We start from the raw sequence: 22,367 nt of genomic DNA, 5'->3' as shown, positions 1-22,367 counted from the left end.
AGACAAGCTGTATCAGCTACACTAGTCTGACTGTCCAAATCCAGCAAAGTACAAGCATAATTTTGTACTTCTAGTGGGGAAGCATGCACTGAGGGAGAGGGTGACAGCCTCACATCCTTACTTATTCACATGTGGATTAAATTCAGTGCATGTACAGAAAAACAAAACCATACCACCATGTTGAACTATGCTTGAACCATTTATTTTCATAAAGACCAAAGATATGCAAGAAACATTCTTTGGTTCTTCATGAGCTTGGTTCAAAATGAGTCTATAATAATAACAACAACAATATTTTTCAGAATCGAGTATTAGTAGAAGAGCTTACAATGATCCCAGATTCAAGCAGACACAATTATGTCTGCAGAAGAGCAGTATAATTGAGAACACTGTATTGTGCCATCAAGAGCTAACTGCATTACCTACCAAAGAAATCTGCAGCTCTGGGAGGAGTGAGAGGAGCATGAAGCTGAGAATTAGCCAAAGCAATGGGTGAAGCAGAGAGACAATGACAGAGAGACAAAAGAGACAAGGATGGCTAACTAAGGCATGGCAGGGGAGGAAAGAAGAAGATACCTGTAGGCAGCACTAGGTGAGGAGAACTTTTCACTTTCTTCACAGGGATTATTTTAACGGCAGAAATAGAACGTGTACATAAAGGGACGTCAACAGCTGCAAACACAAAAGTGTAAATGGCACATCCAAAAAGGAAAGAACAGAGTTCGGGAAGCATGCCACAAAATTTTCTAACGTACTTGGAGACACAATAGCAGGAAATTTAAAATACAAAAGCAGTCTAGAGAGCAATGATGCAACTGTTAAAAATATCCCTTCATTTGCCCTAATTCAGGATGTGTCTGCTTTATGCAGCATACAGAACTGATTAAGGAATGGACTAATGCTGACTGCCACTATGCTGCAGGCAAAAAGAATCTGGAAGCATTAGTTTTTAGAAGCCATCAAAAAAATTTAGTATAATAATTTAACTGAGGTACACTACATGCAAAAATAAAATTGTTAAGTAAAACATTAATATGGTTCAGTAAAAACAAAATTTAAAAAATCAAGTACTGAAAGGTTGAGAGAAGAATATTAAACCATTTACATTAATGAATTCTGAATTTCATGGCTCATTTTTTACAAGTTCAACAACAGAAGGTAGTGAAATAATCTTGAAAAATGTCTCATGCTAAAGGTTAGCATCCATATAGCTATTTCAGAAAAAAAATCCATCCATATAAACAGTAAATTGAAGAGATTTCTACCTTACTTCATGAGCTAGCACACTAACTATACTATATGTGGAAACATTGGGGAAAACCATATATAGCACTATGCAAAACTCTAGCAATTGTTACAAAACTGTTCAAATCAACAGGTACAAAGAGGGGTCATTGTGAAATAGGCAGAACTATTCAGAGGTGAAGATCAACAGGAGCTGCCAAGATAAACATCTTATATATCATGACTCTACCAGCATAATTTGAATAGTGTTCCTGATTTCTTCAGAGCCAGGATTTTCCTCTATAAAACCTGTTTCCTGTATGTATTAGCTGGAAAATGATAGATGACTCATCACATTCCATGTCATCTCTTTCATGCCTGTAAAAATCAGGAGTAAGAGGACTTGCATTTCTGACACTTTACAGACTAACACTGAGCACTGGGCCAGCTTGAGGGAGTCACTGACATCAGGGTGGTGTGTACACCCCCTCTTGTGGCAGATTTTTCTGATACCCAGCAAAACTGGAAAGCACAGATTTCACTACCTAGAAAAGGAGTCCCAAGCAACAAAAGGCTGGCCAAAGAGCCTGATAAAATTTTTTCAAAACTCATTAGTTTTTAATTTGATAGGATTGTTTAATTCCTTTTTAAGAAAAGAGGAACCCAAATCAAATCCTGTTTTCCATACTTCTTCCTGAGCAGAGACCCTGTGAATACAACAGATCCCAAATCAAATAGCCTGTGGCTTACGAAACAATCCTGATTCTGTTCTGCTTTGAAACAGACTGAATTCATCCATCCACAATGCAGCCAAAATACTAACCACTAGAAAAAGGCATCAAAGGAAAAGAAAGGAAATTAAACTGACAGAAAAATCAACCCATACCCACATACTTCCACCCTGCCAAAACAGACACAGTCACTCTACAAAACTGAATGCTATAAAGCACACTGAAAAAAAAACCTGCTGATTTTAACATGAAAACTGGTTTGTTTAGATTTTTTTTCATCATTTAAATGGTTGGTTCCTGCCCTTTAAGCCCAGACTCAAACCTGCACCTCTTCCTGAAGTTAACACAGTTCACACACAGGCACCACAAACCCATGCTGTCTCAACTCACTAAGATACTGATTTGCAGGTGCTCACAACTACCACAAGCAGTGTACAGCTTTCCTCAAAACAGCACTACAAATACACAAAGAGGCAAGTCCAGCCTGCCACTTTAAAGAGACAAAGAACACTTGTTGAGCTAAGAAATGCTGCTGCTACTAGCATGGTGCAGTACAAGGCTTTTCTTGTGTCAGTCATCAAGTGAACTAAATTTGGAAGCCCTCACTGTAATGAATTTCTGGGAAAATCAAGCACATCACCAGCTGACATGCAGGAGGAGCTCTGGAGGTGTCTCTGGAGATTTTAACCCACCTTTTTCTTGTCCATTGCTGCTCAGCCCATTGACAACCGTTTTTGCAATTTCTTCATGTTCTGAAATACAAATGCAGAAGTGGTTTGCAATAAAGATTTTTGCAATTCTACAAGGTCTTCAGTGACATGAATAAAACTGGCTCCTGTAAATTCAGGGAAACACAGGAGACAGTGCTAGAAGGAAGCTCCAAAGGTCATCTAAAGCCCTATTTCTGAACCATGAATGAAACACATCTACCTCTGTCACTCCTGACAAATGTTTGCCTAACGAGTTCTTACTTCCAGCACCACCCTAATGCAACCTGTTCCAGTACTACCCAGCTTGTAAACTTATCAGTGCTTACACTGAATTCCCAGGTCATGTTTTTTTCTGGACTCTCTTCAAATAGTTCACATTTTTTTCAAAATGTTGTGCCAAAACCAGGACATGATACCCCCGTTGAGACTTGCTAAGACACTAAAATTAAGTGGGAATATCATTCCACAAATCTTACATATGGCACTTCAAGACTGGCATCTGCTTTATTTTTCACTCTGATTTAGCCTGTTACCCAGACAAGCCCAGAAGTTTTCCTCTTCCCAACCAGCTCCCATTTCCTGGTCCCTTGATTTTCTTTAAACAGCTGATTTTTCCTATTCAAATGTCAAACTATGTTTTCATCTCTACTAAAATATATCAAATTCAGATAATTTTTTAAGGTTATCAGTAATTTTGAATTGTATGTTCCACACTGAAATAAGCTAAAAGGGCCTACATCCAGTTCAAGAAGCTCTAGCTACTTTTTTGGCCAAAATTCAAGCCATAAGCATGAATGATTGCATCAGAAACAGACAGGAATGTTAGTAGTAATAAAAAGGAAGGCCAATGAGTGCGAGTAGAAAGTAGCACAATCTTACCAGAGCTCATTGTGGCAGAGGGACTTGACTTTTTCACTTCTGGATTTTGTTTATGTCTGTTTAAAGTGAAAGGCAGAATGATTACATTATGTTTCATGTCTGCCCAGACAGCCCTGGACACAATGCTGAACATTCACCACAAGAGTCAAGGTAACAGTCATAGTTTCTTAAAAAAAAAAATTACTTTCAAATGCCAAGTGGATTCATATTAAGCACCAGATATACTTTTTGCTGATAATTATCAGAAATTAAAGATTATTTCTGCCCAATACAAGCACTGCTTCCAGACTTTAAGTCTAATCTTCATATGAAATTGAAAGATAGTAATTTAAGTCTAAGAGTCTGTAAAGGGCAAAGTGCAAGTCTGACTAATTTCTAAGATATAAAATGTATACCACCTTTTAAGATAATTTTCAAAAATCAAAGTGACACTAAAAGCTTTAAACTAAAGCCCTCAAATTAGAGCTTTCCCATATGTCAAGGCAATCTGCTGCTCATATCAAAGCTAGTCTCTCCTTTGAAAGATGTAACAATATAGAAGAGTTGAACTTGTTAAAATACATATTATAACTTCTGCAGCAATCACTTCCAGCTGTGCAATGCTGCTTATATTTTCAGGACCAGACTCCAGTAAGTGAAACCTGAAAGCTGGAAGCTGGAAGCTTTAATTCTCCTGGTACCAAAGGCAGTGAAATTGCCAGCCCAAGAGAAAAAATACCAGGTAGAGATCAGAAGAAAAAGTCAGTTTTCATGCTGATGCCAGTCTGTGGAGGAGAACTGTGAGGCCTATCTGTCCTCACTCCTGTGGGGACTTGACACCTGCAGCAAACAGGTTTCAGTCTCACAGATGTTGGTTTGAATAGCCAAAGAGCATTTCCACAAAAAAAAGGTGCATATGACATCTCTCAACTCTCTAAAGGTCCTAGGTTAAATTAAAAGTCCTTTAATTTTGTGTTCCAATCTCCACCTCTCCCCCTGCCAAAAAGTTAGGCCCAAAGCAAGTGAAATCAAATGTAGCTTCAGACGATTAATGGCTTTCATGACACAAATAGAAATGTGCATCTGAAATCACAAAATCATGCCAAACCAGGAACCCCAATCTGAGAAGTATAGGAAAAATTGCTTGGGGAAACAAGGAAGTAAACAACAGAGTTGGAAATACTCTTTCTTTTACATGAACTGGAGGCAGCAGTGGAACATTGAAAGAGGTGAAAACTCCCTTCAGGGAATTGAATGTGTTCTCCTGCCTCAAGCATCCCCTTTTTTAATCAGCATTTGCTCCATGCCAGCCAGAATATAATGAGCATATTCAACAGACACTCAAAAGGAAAGAAAACCCAACAAGCAAGTATAGTAACAGATGAATCTATAAAATGAGACAGTATCTGGGCTCCCCAGCAAGCCACCCTAGGAACAGCTGCCAACACTTAATTGTTTAAATATTTCCTTCACCAAAATACCCACATAAGATATACATTGTGGGTTCATGAAGGCTCAGCAGGATTCAGCCTAGCACCAAGCTGATCCCAGTAAAATACAAGTGAAGTGAGGGGTGCAGTATAAAACCAGTCAACAACAAAAACTGAGTCCAACTTGATAGGCTGGCTGCCTGATTTTGCCTGTCCATTTTTTTGTTTCTACCATTTCATATTAGAAACGAGTCCTGAAATAATAATGGTTGACAGAGCCTGAAAATGTAGACCAACATACTTAATACTAATGGTCCTTCTGATCTCCATACATTTCCATTCCAGAAAGATGCCTTAGTTCAAGCAAATCAAAAAGAAGCAGCCTAAAATTACTTATCCAGCTTAAGGAGATTTGTAGCAGTATCATGCTCTTCCACGCACAGAAAAATATTGCATATTAAACTCACTGGGATAAATACCAGTCCTTCTCCAGGGCCAAGAGAAAACCATAAGAAGGGGCAATACTGCAGTAAATCTCAACTCAGCTTTAGGATCAACCTCTCTCTGAAGCTGAGGAGGTTGCTGATACCCAGATGTTTTAACTCAGCATTGGCCCTCCCCATGGACTTCATGCAAGTCAACACAGAATTTCTTCCATTCCAACCATCCCCAAGAGGTTGCAGTGCTTTCCTCTGGTATACAAGATTAAAAAGGAATGGGAAAAAATAATTCAGTATATTAACTTTTCAGGAGAGGAAAGAGGATTTACTGGCTGTAATGTCTGGGCAAAGGCAGGGTCCACTGCTGCTGCAATGCCAGAGCAACACTTCCCCTCCCACAATGGCAGTATCTGACATGATGACATGCTTCACCCTTTTTAAAAGTCTCATTTGTTTGGAAACAGTGGCATCACAACTACCATAAAATTCTGACTTCAGTGATGTCTTTTTTAATTCAAGTCTTGACATTGCTTACAAGGTGAAGCACTGACCTTCGCTGCATTAAGAAAAGCATTTAGGAAAGAATTCACACCAAAAAGAAGCATAATTATTTAGCATTAATAGATTAAATTACTTTTTACAAACAAATTATTTGAGGATAAAAATAAAGTGATAATTAAAGAAGATTGCTAAAATTAAATGGAAGATGTACACAAACTCATTAGATCTAGATTGGATCTCGAAAAATTACTTTTCCACATATCCCCACACTTACTAGCAATTATGGAATTCAATTAAAATAACAAGCATCCAGTGTTCACTTACTGTGAAACTAATCAGCTTCCTTTAAGCACTCAAACATGTGCTTGGTGCAAGTTCCCATACACAGAATGGATTCAGCATGCTCAGGGTAAGAGTAACCAACCCTGAATCCCTGCGTTGGTTTAACTCCAGAAACTCCATTTAAAAGCTGATTTTGATCAACTGAGAATCTGCACACAGATCTGCTGCATGCAAGTAGAAACAACTCCTGTTTAGATTGACAAAATTATGGTGCATGTTTGGAGTTGTGAACATGCCTCGGCACCTTATTGCATCAGGGCTACAGAGTTATTCTGTCTTCCATATCCTTGACCCAAACCACATACTGAAGTCCTATTAGGCCTGTCTCAGTCCTAAGGCTGCTCTTGGGATCAGATGGACAGTACAGCCCAGTATTGGGTGTAACAGCTGAGAAGGCACATGCTGTAAGCCTGCGTGCTATGGACATTTGGATGGTGCATCCTTAGGCAGATTTGTCCCTGCCAGCTTGGGCAGACAGCCTGTCCCTGGAAACAGGTGGGTCTGGAACCATTTACTGCTCCCAGTTCCCCTCAAGAACTTTCTGTAGACATGGCCAAGCCATTCCTGTAGACACACACAGTATGCACAGCAGCACTTCAGAAGGGAGCATTTCAAAGAGAACCAAGAATGAGGTCCCTCATGTCAGTGTTAAAAACAGAATTCCCTACTGCCAGATCAGGCAAACAAAAAAAGAAAAATACGAGAAAAAGTACTCCAAAGCAAAACACCCTCGTGTCTCCTTCCAGCTCCCTGCTCCAGCCAGCTAACCAGTGTGTCCTGGCCAGACTGGAATCAGTGCCTTTCCTGAAATGTGACAGGTGTAGCAACAAAGGCTTCAAAGCTGCACACATGCAAAACACACTGAAAAGTAATGAATTCCTCAGGGCATAAGCCAGCAGTTGCAACCCTGAACAAGCCAACGTCCATATGTAACATCCACCAACTCCTTGTCAGTTCAGTTCTACCTCTAGACAGATGTTTAACTTTCCCTTCCTCCCTTTCCCCCCCAGCACATTTCTCCAAGGCTGCAGTTCCTTCCCTACTTGGTGTGGAAAAGGGAGCAGTGCGTTCAGAAGCCTATTTAAGAGGAATGCAGATAAGTGGCAACTACTTCTGTACAGCCTGTCTGGATTATCTCACATGCTCTAAAGCTTTGAATACTCCCCCTACAAAGGCAGGGGGTAACAAACAGCTCATTAATAGTTCTAAGCAAGGACACATGCTCTTAAGTCACTGGTATCTCAGCTAAGAGTCGCAGGCAGTGGTTATTTTTGGTGGTCTAATGTGAGTGTGGGGAAAAGTAGCTTCCTTTCTTCTCTTGTTAGTACTGAGAGCTCCAATGACTCACATAGGATTTTAAAACAATTGCTAGACATGAGATGAACATTAAAAACTTCTTGTGCTGGTCCCTTATATTCCTTTATTTTTCTCAGTTTCAAGTTTTTCAAGTTTTCTCTCTAAATACAAGAGCTTTAAATGTTTTGTGGCTGAATTTAAACAAAAAATCAAATTCTTATTTATATTAGTATAAAGTAGGAGTTGAGGCTATCAGAAAAACTGTAAGCTTTCAGACTGAAAGGATGATTAGCAATCACAAAACTTACTGTTCACCTGGTCAGGCCTTACACATCACTGACAGCACCCATTTGTTTCACCCTGGCTCAGACGCTTTCTCACAATGCCATCAGTGTCCCTGACCCAAATGCTCCTCTCCAACAAGCCATGCCAGCAACATGGAGTCCCAAATTTGGAAAGTGGACAAAGAGCTGCACTGCAGTCAGTGCCTCCCACCAGCAGCTTCCTCTGCTTAAAGGAACTTGCTAGAAAACATATCCCCTCTGCATTTCTCACCTTGCATCACATAAAATGTGACAAGAAAAAAAATACCTTTGAATAGAGCAGGCAGCTCAGGTTAACCCAGGCAATCAGCTCTCTCTTCAACTATCATTATTCTTTTATTCTGGAATACTGAAATACATTGTCTGTCATTTTTATTTTAAGGGTTAAAGAACATCCTGTCATTCCTTCAGAAGATTTTATGATCCTAAGAACAAAAGTAATGAAAAGACTATGAGTAAGCAAGCAGTGCACATAGAATAATCACACCAATTCTGTACAAGACAACAGCTTCCACACACACTTCAGCAAGCGTTAAGACAGCAGAGAGAGAGCACTGAAAGCTCACTAAAGGAAACAAATGGTATCATTACACACCAGCTTGGATAAGGTGTTCTTATAAATAATGGAACTTACAGCTGTTACAAAAAACAAACACAACACATTTCAAATGCAGTATTGCTTCCTTTTTTTTTTTTAATATAGCATGTGTCTGCTGCCTTCCAAATGAGCAAATTAAGTTATCTGGGGAACAGGTACCAGTTTTTGTGCAATATATGAAGAATGTGCCTCTCTTAATAAAAGTTAAATAGGAAATGTAAACTAGGAGATACAGCTTTAAGAATTCAGAGATGCTTTTGAACTAAGTCATCCTACAGTCATCAACTTCAGAGTAAACAAAGTTTACTGCAACCTGAGTTAACTCAGTTCAAGGTCACCACTTGTGGAACAGGGGGAAGAAAAGAATCTCCTGGGTCATCCAGCCTACTCCCATGCTTTTGCAGGCAGCTGTGTCATACAACCCTGTGCACGAACTCTTCACATTCCAGCTTAAAACTGCTAAAGTTTCCCGCCTCCACTGCTCTTCCTGGAAGCCTGCTCCAGAACTCATTCCTCATATGGCATGAATGCTGTTTCTCATCTCAGGCCTAAATTAAATTCATGAGCAGCTACAGCTAAATAGTTTTGCACCAACACAATTTTTCTGTTTAAGCAGGTCTTCCCTCCTTGCACTCACTCCTATCCATGCATTTTCAGGAAGCTACTGCACCTCTGAATCTTCCTTTTGCAAGCCTGTAAACAAGCATTCCCAAAGAAACTGGCCAGCATGCTGTCACCCATCTCATTAAAATCTGGCAAATAGTGAAAGACTTTTAAAAGTCAGCAGGCCAAAGTCTAAACTCCACTTAACTTCACAAAGCCAGCAAGCAAAGCCTACAGCTGAACAGCGAGGCTGAAAAGGTAAATCATCTCTTTTTGTCCATTCTAACTCTGACCTTTATACTAAAATGAATTCCATGATTAGCACTAGTTCAGACAGTGATTTGATGTCTACAGGAACCCCCACCGCAAAAAAATAGACTGCAATAATTTTATACTAGCCATTAAACCTTCATTAAACAACACTGACTTATACCTGGAAGGCTGTGTGGATGAAAGGTGGCTCCTGCTTGAGCCATCAACCTCCTGCTCTGCTGCAGACTCAGGGCTTGAAAAACAGCTGTACTGAAGGTTGTTTGGCTCACAGCACACTCAACATGAGGTTTTACCACCAGTTCCCTCTGGATAAATAACTGCTCACATCCCTGCCTTACAGTCAAAAACATTCATTCTCCTGACAATAGAATCTAAATACATTCTAACTGGGCTCTGACTCCCTCCTGAGTCTGTCATGACTGCCCTCTGTCTTTAGTATTTGAGGGCTGTGATACAGTGACAGTAGCCCTGGCCCACATATCCTGGGTGTCAGCTGAAGAAACAAATGCCTTTCTGCCACACCCATACGCCCAAGAAACTCACATGAACATTTTGAAACTTCAGAAAGAAAACCAACATTTTCCAGGATATTTTAAATAAAATCTTATCTCCATCTTAGCAGAAGACACAAAGCACAGCAGTTGACAGCAGCAGAAGTTGAGATTTCTGTTCAGATTTATCTGCAATATGTATGATCACATCTCATGGATGGAAACACTTTACAAACAAGCCGATGTACATTCTATAAAAGGAAGTTCACTGGGCACAGCTCTCAGGCTGCCAGCTCCAGGAAGGCTGTAAACAACTTAACAGCATACCACAACCTGGTACTGTTCAGGACACTTAACTGAGATTCATACAGAACTGGCACAAGGAGCACACAACTACTGAAATTGGAATTTTTTTACGTGCAAGAGTAATTCGCTCCATGACACCCGATTTACCTTTGCTGCAAAAGGATAATCTTTCAATCTGCAATGACTGCACCTAGCCAAGAGGATGCTGGTTTTACACTTCAGCTGGAAGAAATGGAGGATTCATGGAGTTCAAGCTGTTGTGAGACTACTTGTAAGAGCTGTGCAGCTGGGCTGCTCTGGGTACTGCACCTAACTCTCTGTAGACCTCTGATAAGAGGCCACTTGTGCTTCGGCAGAACAATTGCTGTAAATAAACAGACCCAAATTCCAGAAGCCCTAATTATGTATAACAATGAATCCATTCAGCTGACTGCAGGATTGAGGGACACAAACACCACATTGCATTTACTACAGTGAATGGCATTCTATAAATACAAATCAATTAGATCATCTAAACAACATCCAGCAGCTTCTCTTGCATGATTTTGTGAAACAAAGACTACAAAGGCTGTCTTCACCTCTATCACACACTCTCAAACAGTAAAGTAGTAAATAAGAGGAAGTTGCATTAGGGAGAAATACTAATTAGAGAATGACTAGTGTCTCAAAGTTCAAATCCAGTTTACAAACATTTCAAAGATTAGGTTAGAGAGAAGACTGATGCACCTTTGACATATAAACCAGATACTTTAATGCTACAGAGTGCCTTATACTATTCCAGACACATCCTGAGATTGCCAGTTGTGAAAGGCAGAGGAATTGTGCAGGCCTGAATGAGTGCTCACTGTGGCAACCACACCAAATGTTAATTTTTAATTACAACCTCTTCTAGCCTTAGCTGTTCTGAGGCTCTGTACAAACACTCCCTAAGCAGTAGCTAATACTTCTCAAGACACATAGGTGATATTTTACACCAAGATGGAAGATGTAGGCCTCTATCCTATGCAACACCCAATACTAGCTGATCTTGCATAGAGTAACAGGGCTCTAGGTATCAGTCATACAGGTTGCTTTTCATAGTTTCAAAATATGAAAAATCAGTTTGACAGTTAGTCTCATTTACACACAACTGCAACAACCTCCAGAGAGCCACACAAAGCTAAGTCTAACCAAAGTACACAGGGAGCCAGGCACACAATACTGCCAATACATCTCTGACAAGCCTAGTTGGAAGCAAGCAAACATGAGACAGGGTCATTTTCTTTAGCCTTTTCCAACCTGGAAGCACTGCTATGCTAGCAAAACTGCCAGGAGACTAATTCATCTGCCTGGATATCAGACACAAAATATTCTCAGCAAAACTCAGAAGGCTGGCCACTGTCACACACCCAAGGCCAGGCAGCAAACTTGTGCCTGCCAGGGAATTCAGGCAGGAGTGCTGGCTTGCTAATCCTGATGGACTGCGCTGCCTCTAGAGTCACCTACATGCTAGAAGGAAGGGCACAGTGACTGCTTCTCTACTCACTACTGAAAACACTCGCAGAAAACCAAACTGATGGGTGAAGCAACAGTCTGACATTCCAAGTGTCTCCAGAAATATCAGACAGTTACATTCCAGAAGCCAGTTCTCATCTTTACTTCTCTCTGACTCCTCCAGCCTCAGGTGACAAATTCATATGTTACTGAGAACTCTCCATTCTCTTCACTTTCCTCTAAGTAACCGCCTCAGAATCTGCATTTGGGAACGGCTTTCGATCTCTCCTTCCCATAAAAATAATTAGGAGAAAGATCCACACTGGGGTAAGGAGGCTAGGACATGCCCATTTCCCTTAATGGGAACACAAACCCATGTAATGACTACCCTGACATTGCCTCTTTTCAATCAGCAACTGGAAATACCTATCCAAATGAAAGCAGCATTCTGAAAATCACTGCCCACCAGACCTACCCACTCAGTGAGTATTAGCATATGCCATATAAAGTCCTTGGAGTTCAGCTCACAGCAGGTCTAGCAGAGGTAGATGTGACTAACTGTGACTAAAAACCATCCTGGCGTCCTTACCTCGATTCAGGCTTTTCTGTCAATGGAGCCATTCCCTTAGTCTCTTGATTTCACTCCATAAGAGGCACGAAAGAGTTAAGAAAACCTTTCACTGTGATGCCCAGTCACTTGGCTGCTGAAGTGTAAGAAATTAGTGAAGGCATCTCTCTTTCTCTCTGGCACCCTTAAATACTTTGCCCCTCCTACTGCTGTGCTTTAATTAGCCGGCTGGTTCTTAGTCACCCCATCCTGTCACTAGGCTTGCTCACCAACAGCCACCCCCACCCAGCCTGCCTGTCACTCCCCTGCCACTGTCATCACGAAGGACACTCTCTCTTCCTGCAGCTGTGGAGCTGGGGAAGGGAAAGAGAAAAAGGTTGGAGGTGACACTCCAGGGTAGAATTGGTATGGCATGCATTTGAGAAGAGAAGTGACAGAAAGACCTTGAAGGGATGTTAAATTACAGCGAAAGTACTTGAAAAAGCACTTTTCTGGTTTTTTAAATCAGGCAGCATCCACTTGCCAAGGAAAGATTTTCATTAGCACTAGACATGGCAGATCCTATTTCAATGGCTAGGAACTGAAGGAGCAGCTAAAGTTTCTGCTCTTGGCAGCTGAGATTTGTAGCATAAATATGTGACATGACACAAGGGCAAACTAACTGCTTGTATGGCTATTATGTATTATATGCCCACTCCATGAGCATTGCAACAGGCACCAAAGAAGCTTCTGAGCTATACTAGAGTGGAGTGTCCCCACAACAGCGTGTCTTGGGAGTGGAGGTGATGCCAGCTTTTAGGAGAGCAAGGGTGTACTCACATTCCCAGGCCTGGGCAGCCCACTGGTGAGGAAGGCAAACTGCAGCACGGAATCATCCTTCCTTCCACAGCCAGTGTCTACAACACAAACAACTGGGACAAAGACTTCCTCAACTCAGACCTTGGAGGCTGGCTCAGGCAAGACCAAGTGGTAATTCAATAGTGGAAATCATTTGAAGGAGGCCCCTAAGCATCTTGGCATTATTCTTTGTTGCCAGCACTGGCTTTCATGACTGACACTCCACTGTGTCTCTATTTGCAGCCTGTCTCTGGATTTTGATTCCTCAAATACACACGTATGGGCATTGATCTGCTGCCAAACTCACAGACTGATAAAATGTACTGAAAATTATCGCAAGACGAGCCTCTCAGCATTCAAATGAGACCTGAAAAGCAACACAGATGGCAAGAGCTGCTGATTGCAGGAGGGCATAGAGCAAAGTTGACTTTGTAGGTCAAAGCTTACACTATTGATTCTTTCAGTAAAATGTTAGTAAAGGACACAGAACAAAGGTCTCCAAATACCTACACACATCAACCCATACTGATGCTCTGTCAAATGCTGACTCAGGTTTGGTCAGCAGCACAAGCTCTCCTTTTCCCTCCCCACAACATCCTTTACCACACCAATACCTACCTCCCACCAAATGAAGCATTTCATTGTAAAATAGGCACAACTCTGGCTTAGTATACTGTCTAAGGGGCCAAAAAGGGTTGGGAAATGGTGCTCTATTTCACTTCATTTAAGACCAATCCAAACCAAAGTGTGAACATGTTACTGCTAGTTCTAACAGAGTAAAAAAGGACTCTGGAGCCCCCATTTACTACCACATCCCAAAGACTAATGCTGGGGAGCTTGTACCTGAGCTTTTGGTTTCATCTACCATGGCAGATACCAGAAACTCTTAGCAAAACTCAGGCCTGGATCTAGGTTTAGAATATAGTCCCTTTACATTTGAGGGGTGTTTGGTTTGGGTGGAGGACGAAGGAGGTAATTTCAAACATAAGAATAAGTCAAGATAAAGGGTAATGGAAAATAATGTGTATGTTTTGAGTGGTCAGATGCTACTCTCCTCTTTACAGAAAAAAAGCAAACCAAACAAAAAAACCTAACCCTGTGTGGCTCTCAAAAACAAACCAGAAAAGTCAACAAAAAACCCCACATTGTCCAAAGTAAGCTGTGCAGTCATCATCAACTCAAATTATTTGAAATATACTTATTTACACAACTTGAAACACAGTTTACACTGTATGCAACAGGAGATACCCCTCACAACCCAAGGACAACCTCCTTGACCTCCTTCAAGTCTGCTGTAGAACCTGGACCACATGAGAGCAGGTCAGATGGAAGCCCTATTTACTGTGTAGCAGGGATTTATAAACAAGCCCCTGATAGTTTGTCTTCTGGTAATAAAAATGACTGTGATTAAAAAAAAAACATACTGTAAAAATAACAGCTAGTGAATGAAGGCATGGCACCTACTAAGGAGAGGCAAAGTAAGGAAGGATCCAGAAGTTGGCTCAGATCCAAAGTCAGGATGTTCAGGTCTAGATGGGGTTTGAAACATTCCTGGTCTTTGCAGAAACCAGCTTAGAGAATTTTCAAACAGCTCGGCAAAGAGCGAGGAGTTTCTGTTACAGACCACCACTTGATAGGAAAATGGAACTTTCACAGAATTCCACCTGGGTGAAGAGCAGCGAGCTTTAACTGGCTACAGGGCCACAGAGCCTGGTTGTTTCTAAAGTCAATCTAGAGTGCAGGATAAAAAGCTTTATGAAGTGTTGATGTTTTACCATCAATCCACTGTACTAATATACTATGTCCTGCAATTTTCCTGGCATTTGCTGCTGCACAATCTCTGCTGTGTTTTTCTCCGTAATACCATGTCTTTATGAAAGATAACTTTGCCATGGTGGCTAAAGGAAATAGCAAAAAGGAACAAATTAATTTTTTCAACAAAGGAAGCCTTTGGCATAACAGAAGCAGACACTGGTTCTAGGATATTCTGGATGCCGGCTGTAGTAGCACCTGGACAGAGTAATTTTACCAGTCATAAGCTAGCCTGGAAAGTTTTGTTGCACAATTCATAAATTTTTTTATAAATTTTGACATATATCACACAGCTACACTAGTTCTTTTATTCCACCCCAATATGCTATGGGACTAGGCTTTTCCAGCTACCAGAAGAAGGCGGAAGTGCTGTGACACAAAGTTTAGAAAAGGAGGTACTTTTGAGAGCTCTGGGAAATGCTAAACAAAAGTGACTGAAGTTACTTCATTCTGCAGATGGAGGAGGAAGGCAAGCAAACTTACATCATGCTAGTGCTTTTAGTTCAGCTCCAGGGTTTGAATTGCAAAACAAAACTCAGCCAAAATAACACGTTGCTGCCAGAGTTCCACCCAGTACTGTCAATGAGCACAAACTCATTCACCCAACATCCTCACCCTGCTTTGTTACAAAACAGCCACCCAGGTTCTGGTTAGGAGAGTATTACAGCACCCTTCCTGCTATAAAAGATGAGCCCTACCTTGCCCCAAAGCTCCCAACAAATGGATCCCCCTGACCTGAGCCTGCATTCTGCAGCTCAGTCCTACCCATCTGAAATCCACGGGAAGCAGCATCACTTCAGAACGGAATACTGTCATCAGCAGTACAATCTGCCAGGCTGCTCCTTCCAACTGCACAAGGACTTGGGAAGCACTTCCAGCTGAGTCTGCATGGCATGAGGGGTTCAGACTGTCACCAAAGACTGCACAAAATTCCTTGAAAAGATGTATGCAGGTCTTTTAAAAGCTCTAGATAGGAACTTAATCTGTCAGTAGGAGCAAGTCTTCAGAACAGAAGTTAAGGACGTTCTAACAACAAGGTATGTATTAATCCATTGAGAGCACATAACCTTCTAAGCATAGAGAGAGAAGAGCGGAGAACACAAGACAAAGTGCTCAAGAATTTTCTCAAATGGCTGAGAAAAGCAAATGCAGAATTTGTCTTCCTTGCTGAAGACTGAAGAACTGTCTTAGTATCCCTTTTGGCTGTTGAAAATAAGAGCTGTACTGGAGACTAGTGATCCCTTATTTAAAACAGAATGAAATATCACTTGGTAAGATCACAGTTTACCTGCACTCAGGATCTACAGCATCTTAAGGCAGACTTCAGAGAAAGGCATGGCAGCTGCTGCTCTTATCTTCTGACTGCAGAACTCCATGGGTGCTGCACAGACTGTCTTACACCAGCACAAGCTGGGAGCGATCAGCTATTCAGCAGGCACCTGAGCAGCACTTTTTTCCCAGCTCCTACTGGTCTGCTGACCTACTTTAACTCCCATGCATAAAAGAAAGTATAACCTTGCTCCTCTACCTAGAATAGTTGCTGACCCTGGTCCAAGCAATTTTGTGGAACTCAGGACCTGCTAACTGTAACTACAGGGGAAAAACTTGGGGCTCAGCTATGTTTACTCTAAGGAAAGTCCTAGGAAATGAATGGCAGTTACAGAATGCAATTGATAAAACATGCATACTCACCTACACACAAGCATCTCCAGTCCTTTGTACCCCATGTTGCCATGTACCCTCAGCAAAATGAAGCAAAACTCCACAGGCTGGGATTTGTGGCATATGTACCAAACTGGGGTGTGAGACACAAGGATTATACTCAATGATCATTGGATTGCTTGTGGCAGGAGAACCCAGGCTTGTGTTCCTCTACTACAAAAGGACAAAGGCACTTCATAAGTTTAGTTTATGCCCGAGCCGTGCTTACTGACCGTGAAGGTAACAGAATATACCCCAATCAATATTAAAAGCTTCTGTAAAGGCACCAGCTGTTTAGCACTGCTCTTAAACTTTGTGCTGTAGAGCTTAAATTAACCTTAAGGTACTGTCAGGAGAAAAAGCACCTCCTATATGACACAGAAGGAAGTTGATTTTTGCAAAATTCTCTCTTTTTTCTTTAGACACAAAACACTCAGATATTAGCATAATCTCTGTGCCAGCACCTGAGTTTACTGCCTCTTCCAATAACAGTGATTTTCTAAGTTGCTAAGAGTAAATAGGAGATATAGGACTGCAGTAAAGAAGAGAACTTGTAGAAGCAGAAAATTCAAACTGCTCTCTTTCTCTCCATCTCAGTATTTTCCTGCAATGCTTCTTCCTGCACCCTAAGAGCTAAAGAAAAATTAATATCAAAACAGGCTATCCACAGCTGATCTTCTGTTCTCCAGGAACACAGAGCTACAGAGCCAAAAGAAGCAACATGTCTTCCAGTAGACAAGCCTGGGCTTTCACAGAAACGAAGTCCCAGCAGTTCTGTCCAATGTATTTGCTGTGTGTGTCATTAATAAGCAAAAATACAGCCCAAAACACCAGGCTGAGGAGAAATTTGGATTCTAACTTGGCCAGCTGGCTGGAATTATTAACCAGTTACATTTGTAACTATGAAAGCTAATGAGAGAGTAATCATATTTCACAGTTCACAGCCGGAAGTCATTTCCTTTAGGAGTTAATGATGGTTTAAATTCCCCCTTCTTTTGATTTCTCTCAAATAAACTGTGGCTGTCACAGAGTTTTGAAGGCCTTACTTTAATGCCTAAAGGGCAACACTTTGGTACAGGTGTACTGAGAAGAAAAGTGCTTGAACCTCTCCAAGGGGAAGAAGAGAAAAGCTGATCTTCCCTGAGGCCCCTGCTCCTAAACACACAAACATTTCTTGTCACAGCAAAGAAACAGCAACTGGATGACTAAGTAATGATAATGACTTCTGCTCAGTGCACTGCTGGGCTCTGATTAGATTCTTCTTGGCCTCTAACCAGATTTTTTTAAAAAAAACTTGAAAAACAAAACGCCAAAGAAAACACATTGGCCACTTAGAAGAGGCAGGACTGATCCTAATAGGATCAGTCCAGTGCTCAGTTAAGATGCTGCAGGGTCATTGTCTCTGTCCAGAAAGACCAGATCCTTCACTTCAGTGACTTGGAATGAAGTAAACAAAGACATTGCCCATCAGGCCAGGAGCAGCTCCCACGGCCCTTTGCATCAAAAGTTCCACAGCCCAAAGAACACAGCTAAACAGGCCTTGGGGAACATCCACCTCTGGAAAGTCCGGGGGTGTTGAAATTTTCACATCCTAATCTAACTGCCCTGTGCCAAACAGACAGGAGCTATGAATGTATGAGCAGATTGGGAAGACATTAAGGAAAACGTTTGAAACACAGACCCTTCCAGAATCTCTGCCTCATCGATGCTCCATCTGTTCCCAAAAATTCAGTGGAAAAAATGAAAACTCCACTTTCCTGATTTCTTTAAATTCACTGTTACTGCTCTGGTTTCTGGCACAGTGCTGCATCATTAAACCTCTATTACAGTCTCTGATGGGCAGAGCCAGTGTGGAGGTGGTGTGACCAACCAGCTGGAACCAAAATTACATTCTGGGCAACACCTTCCTCTAGAAGACATTCTGCTCTGACCCAAGGGAAAGTTGTGAAAGAAAACTTCTTACACCTTATAGCAGCTTGTGTGAATAACATTCAGCATTCACCAGAAGCAACAAACTGCAGACTGAGTAGGGCAGCAGCTATTGACCAGCAGGTTCTGGGAAATCTGGCCATCAGTAAGAATATCTTCATAGCAACTCTCCAACACACTCTCTGTGTGTACGCTAAGGGCACTTTTTTCACAATTATTGAGCCTTGGACCTGCTGCAGCATTTTCCACACTTTGACTCCCTCACCTATGACAACAAATGATTCAATCAATATATATCCACTGTGCTTTCAGAGATTAACTTTGTTTCCTGGTGCACTGGCTATTTTCCTTCCCCTTCTGTGCTTTCGGTCCATCTTAACAGGCCTGGAACTGTTTTGCATTGCAGATCAATGCAGCATGCATTTTTCTCTAATAAAAAATGGTAATGTAAAAAGGGCCATTTAGGGCTCCATCTAAGATGGAATAGGATCTAAAGAGTACGTTGTTCTCTTTCAAACTCCATATGGGCTACTCAGGCCCTGGTACTCAATGCTATGAACTCCCTGAAGAACAGATGTGCTATGCCTTGATGTCACAAGACAGCCAGTAGGACTGGCAGGCATCCTGAATAAGGGAAGAATGAAATGCAGATGTCATTGCTTGGCTGATGACACAGGTCAGCCATAGCACAAGCATGAGGCACAGTGACTCCCAGGCATGTCTCTGAGAATCAAGACTTCTCAGAGATGATCTTTTTCCAGATCAATGCCTGACTGTGTATTTCTGCCTGGAAGAGAACCAAGTATCACATTCTCTTCCTTCTAAAGCAGTCAAACTGAGGAGAAGGAGCTTCCATCTCTTTTGCAGCCAAAGTACAGGCTCATGTCCAGGCTGTGTGTAAAACAGCCCATTGTGCCAGTTCAACAGTGGGTCAATGTGATTTTGCTCATAAGACAGTAGTAGGAGAATTACATAAAATTTGGCTTGATACATCCCAAAAGTTTCTTCAGCTGCCTCTCCAACAGCTTGAATTTTAATTCCTCAGAGAGAAGTAATTCATAAAAGACAGCACCATCAGCTAACAACAGCCTCTGCACAGTCAGCATGCAAGAGGCTAATGCAGCCTCACCAAAACAGTTGTGTATCCCCAAAGGAGATGGACATAAGCAACCCTTGAGAATCATAATGTCAGTATGGATGTGACTCTGGCAAAGAGATAAACACCAGGTAAAGAAAGAAGCACCCAAAAAGAATTCTATGTGCCATTTCTGTAAGCCAGAAATTCAGTCTTTGGTAACTGCTGTTTCGACCTTTGCCTTCCTGATCACAAACAGGCTTTCTAGTACAATCATCCTAAGAGGAAATTCCAAAATCCCACTACCTCCACTGTTTCTGACCTGGAATAAGGCACAGAATATTTACTATCACTAGCATCAAAATAAACAGAAAAGGGTATGCAGATAATAAACAAGGAGGATGTAACAAATGCACATAATAAACATTACGTCATGAACACAGATAGGAACACATCTGATGGTGGCAAAAGTAAATTTAATTCTTTCTGGGAGTGCTGTGTTCCATGAATCACCACAAAAACAGTGTTTGGAGACTGTCTTTCAAGAAATGGAGCTTTTGACTGGCTCACATACCCAAAAAAAACCTCTGTAATACAGTGGTACTCTTGCCATCATATAGCTTTCTGCTGCACAACCCAAGTGGGCTGCTGCTAGGATGAAAACTCCTTCACTGCAAGTGATAGAGAAACAAGTGATTTTGGTGTCCCAAGTCAGGATAAGGTCTCCCAGTAATGTGCATCTTCCCCTCACTTTCAGGCTACTCACAGAAGTCAGCTGGATGAACTTTCAGGCCCAGCTTAGGACAGGATCTTCTGATGATGACTTGTACTTTGTCTTCTCTTCATATGCAACTGCTACATAACAGCTCATACCTACACAAGTCAAAGAGAAAGAAAATGCTTATTAGTGCCATTAGTCCTGCTGTCAAACACACCTACAGAGAGGGCTGTACCGAAGTAATAATTTATTCATAGAAACAATGCTACTTTTAGATGAGACAATTGCCTCTGCTGACCATGCAGGAAGCATAGCATAGTTAGTATAAACATCAGTCTGCCCAGATCCACATCCTAGCATCCTCTGTGTGAGAACCAATATTTATGGTTGTCTCCAGGGAGGGCTGAAACCACATCCTTTTCCTGCCTTTCTGTTTGAGATTCCCCCTCAAGCAGTAAGGAAAGCTGAATAGCACAAATTTTCACTCCTCCTTCCAACCTACAGTCTGTTTACCAATGTAAATTGCTGTTGATTTCAGCTTCATTTAGTATACTAGTTTGCAAGACACAAAAAGAAGAAGTAAACACACATCTATGCTGCTATCCCTGACGTGTAAATAGGTACATCTGACACACAGCAGAGCATAGGCTGGCAACAAGGTGCATCAGAGACCATGAAATGTAACTCCCCACTGCCAGGAATAAAGAAGGAAGGGTAGGTAGTAAATATATATTAAGAAACATACATATTAGGTTGTCTTCAGACAAATTCCTTAGCAGACACAGCTAGACAGACACAGAAGGAGAATTCACACTAAAAAAATTTCATGTTTTTCTGCATGCACTGATGGTTACTAAATGAAGTTATTTAACTTCAGTCCAATGTAAAGTCTAAATGTAAGACCTGACACAGATTTGATAGATGGCTGTGCACGTTTATTGTTTCACTCAATAACATTAACAGCAGTCTGCTGTAGCAAGATGCCTTTGTAGTTTGACTTATAAAGTAAGTATTGACACCCCTCACCTTTAATCATATCATTTATCAGGCTGAACTAGTCAGCCAGTCATCCTGAGCTCCTGCTGTACCAGCTGGAGAGAGGGGTTCTTCCACAGGGCAATGCAACTTTTCTCTGCACTACCTTCTTCATACTTCTCTGTATTCAAGAACTTTAAGAAGAAGTTGAGGACACCGACTAGTAAAGTTTGATACCTGTGCTGGATGACTGAACAAATCCTCATGTGTGTTTTATTCATGCTCTGAGGGGAGTAAAGTCACATGTCTTTCAACAAGCATTGCAGGACCAGGATCTCTAAGGGCCTTGTACAAGTAGCCTGTCAGCCAGTAAGCCTCACCACTTAGATATTCTCAGTGCACACAGGGCAAAAACACGACCTAGAGAAAGCAGAAGGTGATGCTCAGAGATAAAAGCACCCATAAGGAGTATCAAGGACCTTGCCATCTCAGGTGCCACCTCAGACCATGCTTACAGAGCTCCAATAATATGATGTTTTTACAAGCCTCAAGACTTCTTTCAAGACCCTTGAAGGCCCCAAGCAATGAGCCTAGAAGAACCAGGATAGTTTTTCAATAAAACTAGAATAGTCCTAGGAAAACACAAGCTGAAACAAATTAGAGTTTTCTGTTGAGGATGGTCTAACAGCTTCTCTATCTCCAACTAGTAGAAAGGGATCAGTGAAAAGACACACATTTAAAAGGCTTATTGCAAGTACTGGAAAGAAAATTTCCTATAAACATGTCCAGAGTATGCACTAAGAGAGAGTTAATATTCCAGTGGCAAGGTCAAGCCCTGGTTTTCCTGCAACACAAGAAGCTGCCCTGCTGGCATTAACTGCAGTTTGTTTGCTTTCCCAACCTGCCTTGTCCTTGTGAGTTGGCAAAAGACTGAAGCTGGCCAGAGTCCCAACTACCAAAAGCTGCCCAAAGCAGAGAACTGCTATCACATGGACTAAGAGCAAGACTGAGAGGGGGAGGAGAGAGTAAATGGCACAAAACCCAGCCCATAGAAACCTCTCTGGTGCTGAGAGTTGTTACAAGTAAGGCTCTATCCTGGCACATAGCCAGAATGCTCAGCAAGAGAATACAGAAGAAGGTTATGACTGGTCTA

The 22,367-nt window shown here is 41.5% G+C and overlaps 1 protein-coding gene across 36 annotated transcripts in view; it reads right to left on the bottom strand.

Annotated features, from left to right (window-relative positions):
• SORBS1 (sorbin and SH3 domain containing 1) overlaps window positions 1-22,367 on the bottom strand; it is a 160,319-nt gene that overhangs the window by 61,512 nt on the left and 76,440 nt on the right. For 22 of the 36 annotated variants that reach the window (XM_056495335.1, XM_056495346.1, XM_056495349.1 and 19 more), the window contains exons 1-4: window positions 12,189-12,336; window positions 3,545-3,600; window positions 2,648-2,707; window positions 577-672 (exon numbers count right to left, since the gene is read on the bottom strand). In XM_056495335.1, coding sequence (XP_056351310.1) covers window positions 577-672; window positions 2,648-2,707; window positions 3,545-3,600; window positions 12,189-12,220 — 244 coding nt within the window. In that variant the 5' untranslated portion in view covers window positions 12,221-12,336. Of the gene's footprint in view, window positions 1-576; window positions 673-1,474; window positions 1,581-2,647; window positions 2,708-3,544; window positions 3,601-12,188; window positions 12,343-20,287; window positions 20,395-22,367 lie in introns of those variants that run through there. The other 14 variants (XM_056495337.1, XM_056495338.1, XM_056495340.1 and 11 more) reach the window with 7 other exon arrangements.

This window comes from Oenanthe melanoleuca, chromosome 6 (assembly GCF_029582105.1).
Source record: "Oenanthe melanoleuca isolate GR-GAL-2019-014 chromosome 6, OMel1.0, whole genome shotgun sequence".
Taxonomy (NCBI): Eukaryota; Metazoa; Chordata; class Aves; order Passeriformes; family Muscicapidae; genus Oenanthe; species Oenanthe melanoleuca.
The sequence above is the reverse complement of the archived record's forward strand: the minus strand, read 5'-3'. Positions and strand labels throughout refer to the sequence as shown.